The following is a 14,396-nucleotide window of genomic DNA, read 5'->3' as shown; positions in this document are numbered from 1 at the left end:
ACTCCGATGCAGCACGCCCGAGCGGGGAGAAAAAAACAGCAGAGAGAGCGGCACTCTGACCCAGATCATCTGGGGTGGGGTGGGAGGAGGAGAGGGGGCGGGACCCAGATCACCCTCTTGGTGGGGGGGGGGGGGGGGGGGCGGGGATGGGAGGAGGAGAGGGGTGTGACGGGTCCATCTGGCTCACAAATGATAACAGCATCAGGGTTCTGCATGTAAGCCTTGCTTATGCTAAAAATTATATCCTTGGTGTCGGCAGCCGTTCCTGATGTTACAGTACTGATAACACCAGGAAGATCGGCCAGTACCATTCATTATCCTTTGTATCCAAGATGGTTCAGTAGATGCTGAACGCAGCATTGTAACTGACTTGGTGAGCCAGATAGACCCACAGGGCAGAAGGACCATCTTTGTGTTGACCAAAGTGGATCTAGCTGAGGAATATACAGCTTATCTTGCTAATGGAAGGATGGTGGAGGGAGACCAGCGATCGAGGTAGGTTGGGGGTGTGCACTGCCGAGGGGGGCCTGCCTCCCAGGGGGCTCCAATCCCAGGGGTGGGGGGTCTGCCGGGGGGGGCCTGCCTCTCAGGGGGGTCTGATCCGGGGGGGCGGAGTCTGCCGGGGTGGTTAACGGGGGGGTCCACGAAGGCTGGTCGAGGAGGATGGTGACTTCACAAAGGCAGAGAGGGCTTCGGAGGCTCCCCTGCAGAATAGAAATCCACTTTGGATTTTTATTCAGCAGGTCACTTATAGCGCGGATCCGGAACGGGCCAGAAGACGGTAAAGTGGGATTTGGCGGTAGAGTTGGGCGCGCGGTTCATTAAGTCGATTCAAATGCATGCTAATGCATTTAAATTGTTGGACCGCCCAAATCGGGTGTCGGTAAAGCTGCGATCTGCTCGGAATCGGGTGCAGATCGTGGTATAGGCCCAACGCCCAACTTTACTGCGATTTCACGCCCGTTTTGGTAAAATCGGGCCCTGTAGCATGAATTGTATCTGATTATTAAGGTCCGTCATGCCAGTAATGCAAATGGAAAATGTGTCTACATTAACAATGCATTTGCCAAATTGTTACTTCTGTCAACTGGCAAGCTGCCAAGTAAAAGATCAACATTGCAATGGTGGAAAAGTTCATCTAATGGATCAAAAGGTAGACATTTCAGACTTTTGAAATGGTAGCTTGCTATGATAACAATGTGTAAATGTTCAAATTTCTCCCATTATTTTACGTTTTCATATCTGTTGAGTTAACAGTTCTGTGGTCTGTTTGTTTACTTGGGTAGTTCTATTTCCTCCTGGCTGCAATCCAATTGTCTAATCATTTTATAGATAATTGACTCTGTTTACACAGCTGGTTTGAAGAGTCCGTTTACTTGCTTGGGGAGTTTTATGAGCTATTCAATGGCTTCCAAATGCTATAGTTGGCTTGTGAATACTGTCCATAAAGTGGACAATGGGTGAGAGTGGTGAGGGGAATGGGGGGGGGGGGGTCAGAGTAGTGAGGTGGGTGAAGGTGAGGCAGATCAGGGTGAAGCAGAGGTTCAGGGGTGAGGTTCAGCGGGTAAGGGTGAGAGGGTCAGTTGATGGATAGTTCAAATTGATCAGAATGTTTTATTTATCGACTATGAGGCTTTCCAAAAGAAATTCAATCATCACCACTCATTCCATTGGGAGAAGTTGGCTGATGCATTTTTGGAAATGGAGGAAGTCCTTTTAACCTGCCCACTCTGGCATCAGCCTGTTGCCATCTCCACTTCTGGTAGGCCCATCGGGAGGGCAATTAGGGCTATCGCTGTTGGAAAATCCCTATTAGTGGCCCCCCTGGGGGCAGAGGCAGGATCACAATGATGAGATTATTCCCACCTCCCATATCCCACCTCCAAGATGAACACTCCAGGGGGGGGAGTTTTTCCATCCCGCCCGCCACGGAAATCATAGCGGGTGGAGGGTGGACCATGCAAAGGTCTGTTGACCTTGGGTGGGATTTTCCAATTTTGGGGTGAGCACAGCCGGGGTGAGTTTGTCCTCAGATTTGGAGGAAAAGTAAGCTGCCACGTATTGGGAATGTAGTAAACATAAAAACATAGAAGATAGAAGCTGGAGGAGGCCATTCGACCCTTCGAGCCTGCTCTGCCATTTATTGCGATCATGGCTGATCATCCAACTCAATAACCTAATCCTGCTGTTTCCCCATAACCTTTGATCCCATTCGTCCTGAATGCTATATCCAGCTGCCTCTTGAATACATTAAATGTTTTGGCATCAACTACTTCCTGTGGTAATGAATTTCACAGACTCACCACTCTTTGGGTGAAGAAATGTCTCCTCACTTCCGTCTTAAATGGTCTACCCTGAATTGGTCTATCCATCATTAAAGAAGAAATAGCAGGACACCTGGGAAAAAAAATGGTTCGATCAAGCAGACGCAGCATGGATTCATGAAGGGAAAGTCGTGTTTGACGAATTTACTGGATTTCTATGAAGATGTAACGAGTGCAGTTGACAGAGGGGAACCGGTGGATGTGGTGTTTTTAGATTTCCAGAAGGCGTTCGATAAGGTGCCTCACAAAAGGTTGCTGCAGACGATTAAGGTACACGGAGTTGGGGGTAAAGTGTTAGCGTGGATTGAGGATTGGCTATCTAACAGGAAGCACAGTGTTGGAATAAATGGGTGCTTTTCTGGTTGGCAGTTGGTGACTAGCGGCGTGCCGCAGGGATCGGTGCTGGGGCCTCAACTGTTTACCATATACATAGACGATCTGGAGGAGGGGACCGAGTGTAGGGTAACAAAGTTTGCAGATGACACAAAGATGAGTGGGAAAGCGAATTGCGTGGAGGATGCGGAAAGTCTGCAGAGAGATTTGGATAGGCTAAGTGAGTGGGCGAGGATCTGGCAGATGGAGTATAACGTTGACAAGTGTGAGGTTATCCACTTTGGAAGGAATAATAGTAAAATGGACTATTATTTAAATGGTGAAAAATTACAACATGCTACTGTGCAGAGGGACCTGGGGTCCTTGTGCATGAATCGCAAAAACTCAGTTTGCAGGTGCAGCAGGTGATCAAGAAGGCAAATGAAATGTTGGCCTTTATCGCGAAGGGGATGGAATATAGAAGCACGGAGGTCTTGCTGCAATTGTACAAGGTGAGGCCGCAACTAGAGTACTGTGTGCAATTTTGGTCCCCTTATTTGCAAAAGGATATATTGGCCTTGGAGGAAGTACAGAGAAGGTTCACCAGGTTGATACTGGAGATGAGGGGGTTAGCTTATGAAGAGAGATTGAGTAGATTGGGCCTGTACTCATTGGAGTTTAGAAGGCTGAGGGGAGATCATATAGAAAACATATAAGATAATGAAGGGGCTAGACAGGGTAGAGGCAGAGAAATTCTTTCCACTTAGAAAGGAAACAAGAACTAGAGGACACAGCCTCAAAATAAGGGGGAGTCAGTTTAGAACAGAGTTGAGGAGGAACTTCTTCTCTCAGAAGGTAGTGAATCTCTGGAATTATCTGCCCATTGAAGCAGTGGAGGCTACCTCGTTAAATATGTTTAAGTCACAGGTAGACAGATTTCTGATCAATAAGGGAATTAAGGGTTATGGGGAATGGGCGGGTAAGTGGAACTAAACCACTATCAGATCAGCCATGATCTTATTGAATAGCGGGGCAGGCTCGAGGAGCCAGATGGCCTACTCCTGCTCCTATTTCTTATGTTCTTATGTTCTTATGAATCCTCAGACTGTGACCCCTGGTTCTGGACTCCCCCACCATCAGGAATATCCTCCCTGCATCTACCCTGTCTAGTCCTGTTAGAATTTTGTAAGTCTCTATGAGAATCCCCCTTCATTCATCTGAACTCCAGTGAAAACAATACTAAATTAGTCAATCTCTCCTCATACATCAGTCCTGCCATCCCTGGAATCAGCCTGGTAAACCTTCACTGCACTCCCTCGAGGGCAAGAACATCCTTCCTCAGAAAAGGAGCCAAAACTGCACACAATACTCTAGGTGTGGCCTCACCAAGGCCCTGTATAATTGCAACGACACATCCCTGCTCCTGTACTCGAAACCTCTTGCAATGAAGGCCAACATGCCATTTGTCTTCTTTACCGCCTGCTGCACCTACATGCTTACCTTCAGTGACTGGTGCACAAGGACACCCAGGTCCTGCTGCACACTCCCCTCTCCCAATTTAGTCATTCCAAAGTGAATAACCTCACATTTATCCAAATGATACTGTATCTGCAACTGATTTGGCCACAACCTGTCCAGATCATTCTGAAAGATCTCTGCATCCACGTCACAGTTCACCCTCCCACCCAACTTGGCATCATCTGCAAACTTTGAGATGTTACATTTTGATCCCTCATCCAAATCATTAATATATATTGTGAATAGCTGGGGTCCCTGTGGCTAGTTACTGCCTGCCAATTTGAAAAGCACCCATTAATTCCTACTCTTTGTTTCCTCTTTGCCAACCAGTTTTCTATCCATCTCAATACACTTCCCTAATCCCATGCACTTTAATCGTGCACGATAATCTCTTGTGCGGGACTTTGTCAAACACTTTCTGGAAGTCCAAATATACCACATTGACTGGCTCCCCCTTGTCAACTCTACTAGTTACATCTTCAAAGAATTCCAGCAGATTTGTCATGCATGATTTCCCCTGCATATATCCATTATGACTCTGTCTGATCCTGCCACTGCTTTCTAAATTGTTCTGCTACAAAGTCCTTGATAACTTCAAAGTTAGCTTGTTGTGGCTTCAAGTTATAAAGGGTTTATTACGAACAATATTTATATATGTACTAACGATGGTGTAACAGAACTGCAATACACATCTATGCTCTTCTCCTCCTGGCTCCAACTGAGGTCCCTCTCCAACCCAGGACACGCGCCCTTGTACCCGATTGGCTCGGCTTTCTGCGCTGCCTCTCCATAGGATCCAGCCTGATCATGTGGCCCTCGGGGCTCGCCCTGTTAAAGAGACCACGCTACCACAGGGAAACAGAAAAATCAACCAGATTCCCCAGAACTGACTGCAATCCTACTCAGCTTGTTGAAAAGTATGGCTCTGTGAACAATGAGTGATGACAGAATCAATTGTGACCTTCCCATGATCAAATCACCTAACAGCACTAATTATCTGGGTCACAGATTGACAACTATGGGCCGTAATTTCCAGGCTCCCCAGCATCGTATTGTGTCATTACCCCAGAATGTGGTGGGGAATCCCTTCCGGAACTTCACAGGTAAGGTGTAATGATGGCCACAGAGGATCGTCAGTAAATCTTCCCATGGACCTCGTAGAATATGAGCTCGTCTATGAGGCGATGGAGGCTTGAGCAATAGAGGAAGAGCAGGAGGGGGTTTAAAACCAGTTCGCTCCAGGCCAGCAGTCGAAAGGCACAGGGTTGATCTGTACACTGTAGCCACTGAATGACACTTGAACACACTGTAAAAAAAGAGTGATTAGTAATAGAGGTCTGGCTTCAGTAAGATTATTACATTGGCGATGAGGAGCAAGGCAATTTTTTTTTCTTCCCTCTCGACCATCTTTACTGTCAAGACAAATCCTCTGGTAAGAAAAATGCCTTTTTGGTAAACTTGAAGCCCACTGTTACAAAGGGGAATTTGATCTCCTCTCTGAGAACCAACAGTGTACAACACTCAACCACTCAAAGAGAAGTACCTCCCTCCATAATCTGTCAAAGTGTGTGTGAGAAATAGTACGATCTGCTCTTCAGCAACTTTTAGTGGTCAAATCAAAATAGCTACCTGAGAATCTCTCTGTAAAAGCAACAAGTAACACATTATTTTATCTAACTAACAGTGAACAGGTTAACTAAACTATTAACAAACTGCATAAACACTATTCTAATGGAATGCTGTTTAGATAATTACAATTCCCACTTATTAACACAAAAAATAGAACTTCTGGTCACTCTCAAAATTTCAACCAGGGTTGTTGACTTCTGGAATCTTTTTTCTTCTTTACTGATTTCATCTGCCTTCACTATCTTCTGTTGGTATCTTTACAATTGAGACAAGGCTTTCTTTTAAGACATAAATGTGACTGTTACACTGGTAGACAGGTTACTGGCTGTCTCACTCACTCTCAATGAGAGCTGAACTAAGCTGTTACTCGGTAGGTGCTGTCCGGCAGTTTGGAGCTGGGAGCTGTGGCTTTTATACCCCTGATGACATACCAAAAGCCCCACAATAGGATTGGTTTACAGGTTATCAAAACATCAAATTCAAATCTGATAGGCTGCTGCTGTTCAAATGTCTATTTCAAATTGATTGGTTAAAATTCAAAAACAACCTGTCATCTTGGCAGCAACTACTGCCTGGCCTAGCTATATAATGTTTCACTCTATGCTCACTGTGTACTGCATGCCTGCATCTCTTAACTCTCTAAGCATAGCAAAAAAAAACCCCACCTTTTTAAACAGACAATACAATGCTTTCTACCCTTTTTACAATTGTTTTATAATTTTACAAACACTAACTTCACAACACTACGATGCAAGTATAGAAGACTGGGCCCAGTACGTTGAGCACATGCATTCTTTTTTTTGGGCCAACAATATTGTAGGAGATGAGAAGCAGTAACTGATCCTGTTGATGGCATGCAGAGTCCTGACCTTCAGTGCAATAAAATGCCTGACATACCCAGATGTCTCTGACTCCAAAACCTTTAATGAATAGGTGGACTTGGTTAAAGGCTGCTATGATCAAAACCTTCCATAATACTCCAGCAATACCACTTCAATACAGTAGGGTGAATCCCTGGGGAATCTATAACTGAATCTCTGACCAGGTTGTGAAAATTAGCAGAACGCTGTGCATTTGGGCCACCCCTGAATGATATGTTGCAAGATAGATTGGTCTGTGGAATTAACAATGTGACAGCCCAAAACAAAATATTGGTAGAACCCAATTTGTCTCTAAAGAAGGCCATTGAGATAGCTCTATGATTGGAGAATGGGGAGAAAGGAGCTCAAGAACTACAAGGGAGGTCAAATAGCAGTGTCCTCAGATTGGGGGAGGAGACTCATGCAGTGACCATCCCTCAACTGAGAGTGATGTTATCGGTAAAATATTTCAGAATCCCTTACAGTAGTGGAGCCTGAGTTACATCACATTCAGACTCCTGGGTAGCATATTGCAGAAGGTTGTAGATGCCAGACGGTGGACTGTTGCAAGTGCTACAGAAGATCACAACCGAGGCTAAGATTTGGGGACAGTCAAAGCGCATGCTATTTCAAAAAAAAGTCCAAGGCCAGTACTGGCCGGTCCTTGTAGGTAGGCCCACAATCAGGAACAGGGACAATGCAATGAAATTGTATCTCCAGGCAGAAAAGGCACCCCCGTGACGGGAGTGTGGGGGGAAGAAATGGACTTGATGGCCATGGGATATTGTCAATAGATCTCTCCATGGGTTTCATAGAATATGCGCTCCCCTATTAGGCGAGTGGAGACTTGCCCAATAGGAAAGAAGCAGGAGGGGGCTTTCGACCAGCTGCCTCCACTCAGGCTGGCACTCAGACTCGGGGTTGACCTGGACATTGTAGCTACTAAATGGCATTCTGAACACACTGTAAATACAAGGTGATTGGTGACCGAAGACTGGCCTTGGTAAGATTATTACATAAGCATTTGCATGGCAAATGTCCAGAAGTGGAAACTTCCTCTGGGCAATTGCCCTGTGTTGTGAACCATTCAAACATACAACTTAAATTGCAAATTTTGTTTGGTTCCGGCTCTGCTACCCCAATAGTTACTCAGGAAAAGTTAGAAGATAAAAATCTCTTCTAGCTTCTGGGTAAGTATAGTAAATTCCCAGATTGGCCAACCTGCTGGAATCCCTAGACCCTCCCTCACCCTCCCCCAGGTGACTTCCCACACCCCTGGCCCCAGGGGATCCTGCCACCTGTACAGGATTCCCTCATGCTCTCCACATACCCGTAGGCCTGAACAAATCCTGCAGGCTTGAACAAATCCGACCCCCGACCTGAAACAACCTCAGAACTACCACCACGACCACCCCTCCCCCGTCGATGACCAAGCCCTCCTACATGAATATCTAAACCACCCCCCCAACCACCCTGCCATGTCCGACTCCATCCACCAGTCCCCCATACCTGATCCTGTCCACCACTTCCCCATATCTGACCCTGTCCACCACTCCCCCATTTCTGACCCTGTCCATCAGTCCCCCATACCTGACCCAGTCCACTACTACCGCATGTCCAAATCCCCCAAACCTCCATATATGATGCCCCAACCTTTTTTAATGTCCAACTACCCACCAAACCCTTCTGATGTCCAACCGCATATACCCTCCCTCAATGTTCGACACCCTCACAGCTCCCTGATCTCTGACACAGCCCACCATTCCCCATAATGTCTGACCTCCCTCCCCAGTGTCCATGTCCTACTTCAACCTGTCTACTGGACTGCGACACCGTCCCTCAGAGAGAGCTGCCGTTCTTGGATCTCGTCTGGCCTGGGTCAGAAGGTCGGGTGAGACAGATACAGAATAAATTTATCATGGATAAGACCAGCGCTGATTGCCATGCTAATGAAGTTACGGCCCAGAGAATTCAACAAGGTGCTAGGAGCCTGCTGATGTCTATGCAGTTGTTTCCTGCCTACTTTGTCTTTTGGAAAAGGATGGGAGAAAATGGGTTATTTAAAATAAATACTTACTACAGTTTGTCTGTTTCAATTACAGGTGTGCTATGTGAGGGGATGACATTTTCTTACTCTACGCCTTATCTAGCTGTGAAGCAGGGAAAGAAAGTAGTAATCAGCTGTTACTATGTAAACACGACCCGCAACCCCAACATCACCTGGTATAAACTGGAAGGAAAACCCGTCCATCTAAAAAATGTTAAAGGAGTAATAACCATGAGTTCGGACAAATCTTCTTGGTTTCAAATTGAAAAGGCAAGAAAATCTCATTCTGGGATTTACTACTGCAGCTCCCCTTTACTGAAGAATACCAGTCAGCAGTGTGGGGCAGAACTTAATGTCATAACAGGTGAGCAAAACAATGATTTTCATGCTCTATAAAACTGGCTAAATGCATTTTACTGAACTGTACATTCCTTGTTTAGTTTCATGTGATAATTACCTGGTTGCATTTTCAATTGTTTTGCGTTTTTGAATTAGGGCGGTACAGTGGCACGGTGGTTAGCACTGCTGCCTCACAGCGCCAGGGACCCAGGCTCGATTCCAGCCTTGGGTCATTGTCCGTGTGGAGTTTGCACGTTCTCCCCGTGTCTGTGTGGGTTTCCACCGGATGCTCCGGTTTCCTCCCACAGTCCAAAGGACGTGCTGGTTAGGTGCATTGGGCATGCTAAATTCTCCCTCAGTATACCCGAGCAGGTGACAGTAACTTCATTGCAGTGTTAATGTAAGACTACTTGTGACACTAATAAATAAACTTCTAAACTTTTACTGATGAGATTCCTGGACACATTCTTGATGTGGAGCAGTACCCCTCAAGAGGGTGGCATAGTGGCACATTTGTTGGCACAGCTGCCTTACAGCGCCAGGGACCCGGTTTCAATTCTGGCCTTCAGTGACTGTCTGTGTGGAGGTTGCACGTTCTCCCCATGTCTGCGTGTCTCCGGGTGCTCCGTTTTCCTCCCACACTCCAGAGATGTGCAAGTTAGGTGGATTGACCATGCTAAATTGCCCCTCAGTGTCAGGGGGACTAGCAGGGTATCATAGAATCCCTACATACAGAAGGAGGTCATTCAACCCATGGCCAATCAACCTAACCCACACATCTTTGGGCTGTGGGAGGAAACCGGAGCACCCAGAGGAAACCCTCACAGACACAGGGAGAACATGCAAGCCCCACACAGACAGTGATCCGAGGCTGAAATTAAACCCGGGTCCCTGGCGCTGTGTGGCAGCAGTGCTAACCACTGTGCCACCGTGCCGCCCACATACATGGGGTTACAGGATAAGGCCTGGGTGTGATTGTTGTTGGTGCAGGCTCAACGGCTTCCTTCTGCACTGTAGGGATTCTATGAGCTATAAGCCTCTGACAACAGACTTGCGGTTCCAGGATATATTCCCAGGCAAGGCGCTGCAATAACTCTTCCTGCCACTGCAGCACTGTGTCAGGAGGGGCTGGAGAGCTGTCAGCCAATCAGATTGCCTGGATGCAGTGAGGGCTTTCCAACTTGTCCAATTTATTTTTTTAACCAATTAATTTCATTTTGTTGAGATGAAGAAAATAAAATGGTTAAATTACAGCCATGGTGCAGGCCCATCATCAGCCATGCTTGGGACCCTTTTAGATCATAAACATAGGGCCCGATTTCATCATCAAGTTGCACCCGTTTTCGGGCGCGAAAAGTCGGACATGAGACTAATAGCGTGATCCATGCCCACCTCCGCACCATGCATGCTTTTAAAGTGACTTAATGGGCTGTGCACCCATCCTTACCAGCACTTCCCCCTTTACCACCACGTTTTCCCATCCAGAATCGGCACGAAACAGACATGCTCCACAAAAGTCCGATTCGGGCGCTCCAGTTAGTGAGGAGGTAAGTGCCGAGCCTCTGCTTGAGATCGGGGGAGGGGGGGGGGGCGTTGCCACTCTACCTGAGATCAGTGAGGAGGAAGAGAGGGGTCCGCTGCCATTCTACCTGAAATCAGTGAGGGGAGAAGGGGGGGGGGGAGGGGCCCTTGATCAGTCTGTGTGGTGGAGAGGGTGGGGGGGATAAAAGGGTCAGTAATGTTGTGGGGATGGGGCAATGTCTGTGGGGGCCAGAGGGAGGCATTATCCTGCCTGGGAGCGATGTGACAGGGGAGCCGCATTCTATCATTTTTTTCTGCGCATGCGCAGTTGGAGGCGCTGATCGGAGCTGCAGGATTTCGGGCGTGTTAAGCCCCACCCATAAGCTTCTGCAGTACAATTCGCAATTGCTGATACTTTTTCAGGCCCAGCACTTAGAATTAAAATGGTAAAATAGGGCTCAGAGTGTACAGGCTATGCATAATATATCCACCATTGGCTTGATAGCCAATGCAGGTAAGCTTACTAAGTAATGAGGGGAGTGCAGCCTCATTCACATACCTAGAAAATGTTCAGCTCTCAATGCTGTATGTAAGGCCTATGGCACCAGAGGACATTGGAAGCACCAGTGCAGAGAGCACAGCCAAAACAAGCGGTTTGGCATGATGAGAAGTCACAATCAGAGGCAGGACAGGTACAGCATTTCAAACGACTGAGAGCAAGCATCAAACATCATCGAGCTATATGGTCGGACCATGAGGATGACCAGGACATTGATAGACAAAGGAAGCCGATAGTTAACATAGTGAACATCATAGAAGGTATTGGTACAGGGGAACCGACAGAAGCCTTTGCCACTGACCCGATGATATGCCCATAGATGAAAAGGTCAGCATAATCTGTATGCAAAACTGGATGAAAATCCTTCTACTTTGCACAGTGAAGTGTATGTACCCACAGAAGTGACAAGTGATGATTTGACCAACCAATGTGAAACATACCATGCGCAATGACTGAGAAATTCCATCCATGTGATACCTTGCTACAATAATTCACCTTAGCCATCTCATATGTTTTACATTATGCCCACTACAGGCTTAGGGATCATATGCCTGCCATTTACAATTAAGGGGACAGATAGGAGGGTCGGAACTAAAGGTAGGGACTCAGGGTTGGTGTGTTGCCTACCAGGGGCTGGGGTCCGGGATGTGTCTGACAGGGTATTCAGGACTCTTAGGGGGGAGGGAGATAAACCACAAGTTATTGTACATGTGGGGACACACGACATAGGGAGGATAGGGGAAGGGGATATTAGGCAGGGATTTATGGAGTTGGGGTGGAAACTAAAGGCCAAGACTGACAGAGTGGTTATCTCTGGACTCTTGCCTGTACCACGGGATAGTTTAGAGAGGAATAGGGAGAGGGAAGGTTTGAATTCATGGCTGAGGGGATGGTGCAGGAGGGAGGGGTTCAGGTACTTAAGCAATTGGGGCTAGTACTGGGGAAGGTGTGACCTCTATGAGAAGGATGGTCTACACCTTAATCAGAAGGGGACCAATATCCTGGGGGGTAAATTTGCTAAGGCCATGCAGGGAGGTTTAAACTGATTCGGGGGGGGGGAGGGATCCTGAGTAGTGGGGCTGAAAGTGAGGGATGCATGGATGGGGACTGCAATGCACGGCATTGCAGAGGTGGGGTGGAGCAGGGTTTGAAATGTGTATACTTCAATGCCAGGAGTATTCGCAATAAAGTGGGTGAACTTGCAGCGTGGATCAGTACCTGGGACTTCGATGTTGTGGCTATTTCAGAGACATGGATAGAGCAGGGGCAGGAATGGATGCTGCAGGTCCCGGGGTTCAAATGTTTTAGTCGAAGTAGGGAAGGAGGTAGAAGAGGGGGAGGGGTAGCATTATTGGTCAGAGATTGTATCACAGTGTCAGAGAGGAGGTTTGATGAGGACTTATCTGTTGAGGTAGTATGGGCGGAGATTAGAAATAGGAGAGGAGAGGTCACCCTGTTGGGAGTCTTTTATAGACCTCCTAAAAGTTCTAGAGAGGTTGAGGAAAGGATTGCGGAGTCAATCCTGCTTAGGAGTGAAAGTAATAGGGCAATTGTTATGGGGGATTTTAACTTGACTAATATTGACTGGAATTGTTATAGCTCTAGCTCGTTAGAGGGGTCAGTTTTTGTTCAAAGCGTGCAGGAAGGTTTTTTGACTCAGTATGTAGACAGGCCAACTAGAGGTGAGGCTATATTGGATCTGGTGCTGGGAAATGAGCCAGACCAGGTGCTAGACTTGGAAGTTGGTGTGCATTTTGGTGATAGTGACCACAATTCGGTTACGTTCACCTTAGTGATGGAAAGGGATAGGCATGAACCTCGGGCCAGTGGTTTTAGCTGGGGGAAGGGTAATTATGAGGCTATTAGGAGAGAATTAGGAAACATAGGTTGGACTAGGAGATTACAGGGACTGGGAACGTCCGACATGTGGAGTTTTTTCAAGGAGCAGCTACTGCGAGTCTGTGATAGGTATGTCCCTGTCAGGCAAGGAGGAATTGGTAGGGCTAGGGAACCGTGGTGCACCAAAAAAGTTTCTTTGTTGGTTAAAAAGAAAAAGGAGGCTTATGTTCGGATGAGACGTGAGCACTCGGGTAGTGCACTAGAAAGCTTTAGATTGGCTAAGAGGGAGTTGAAGAGCGAGCTTAGAAGGGCTAAAAGGGGACATGAGAAGACTTTGGCGGATAGGGTTAAAGAGAATCCTAAGGCGTTCTATAGGTATGTCAAGAACAGAAGGTTGGTTAGGGCAAGTTTAGGGCCAGTTATAGATGGCAGAGGGAAGTTATGTGTGGAACCGGAGGAGATTGGTGAAGCATTGAACCAATATTTCTCTTCGGTGTTCACGCAAGGGGACATGAATATAGCTGAGGAGGACACTGGGTTGCAAGGGAGTAGAATAGACAGTATTACAGTTGATAAGGAGGATGTGCAGGATATTCTGGAGGGTCTGAAAATAGATAAATCCCCTGGTCCGGATGGGATTTATCCAAGGATTCTCTGGGAGGCAAGAGAAGTGATTGCAGAGCCTCTGGCTCTGATCTTCAGGTCGTCGTTGGCCTCTGGTATAGTACCAGAAGATTGGAGGTTAGCGAATGTTGTCCCATTGTTTAAGAAGGGGAACAGAGACTTCCCCGGGAATTATAGACCGGTGAGTCTCACTTCTGTTGTCGGCAAGATGTTGGAAAAAATTATAAGGGATAGGATTTATAGTTATTTGGAGAGTAATGAATTGATAGGTGATAGTCAGCATGGTTTTGTGGCAGGTAGGTCGTGCCTTACTAACCTTATTGAGTTTTTTGAGAAAGTGACCAAGGAGGTGGATGGGGGCAAGGCAGTGGACGTGGTATATATGGATTTTAGTAAGGCGTTTGATAAGGTTCACCATGGTAGGCTTCTGCAGAAAATGCAGATGTATGGGATTGGGGGTGATCTAGGAAATTGGATCAGGAATTGGCTAGCGGATAGGAAACAGAGGGTGGTGGTTGATAGTAAATATTCATCATGGAGTGCGGTTACAAGTGGTGTACCTCAGGGATCTGTTTTGGGGCCACTGCTGTTTGTAATATTTATTAATGATCTGGATGAGGGTATAGTTGGGTGGATTAGCAAATTTGCTGATGACACCAAAGTCGGTGGTGTGGTAGACAGTGAGGAAGGGTGTCGTAGTTTGCAGGAAGACTTAGACAGGTTGCAAAGTTGGGCCGAGAGGTGGCGGATGGAGTTTAATGCGGAGAAGTGTGAGGTAATTCACTTTGGTAGGAATAACAGATGTGTTGAGTATAGGGCTAACG

At 46.9% G+C, this 14,396-nt stretch overlaps 1 protein-coding gene across 3 annotated transcripts in view; it reads left to right on the top strand.

Annotated features, from left to right (window-relative positions):
- LOC144500608 (B-cell antigen receptor complex-associated protein beta chain-like) overlaps window positions 1–14,396 on the top strand; it is a 47,363-nt gene that overhangs the window by 13,677 nt on the left and 19,290 nt on the right. For 2 of the 3 annotated variants that reach the window (XM_078223810.1, XM_078223808.1), the window contains exon 2: window positions 8,746–9,054. In XM_078223810.1, the coding sequence (XP_078079936.1) occupies window positions 8,763–9,054 (292 nt within the window). In that variant the 5' untranslated portion in view covers window positions 8,746–8,762. Of the gene's footprint in view, window positions 1–367; window positions 496–8,745; window positions 9,055–14,396 lie in introns of those variants that run through there. The other variant, XM_078223809.1, reaches the window with a different exon arrangement.

Source organism: Mustelus asterias, chromosome 11 (assembly GCF_964213995.1).
Source record: "Mustelus asterias chromosome 11, sMusAst1.hap1.1, whole genome shotgun sequence".
NCBI lineage: Eukaryota > Metazoa > Chordata > Chondrichthyes > Carcharhiniformes > Triakidae > Mustelus > Mustelus asterias.
Note: the sequence above shows the minus strand (reverse complement) of the source record. Positions and strands in the feature narration are given on the sequence as shown.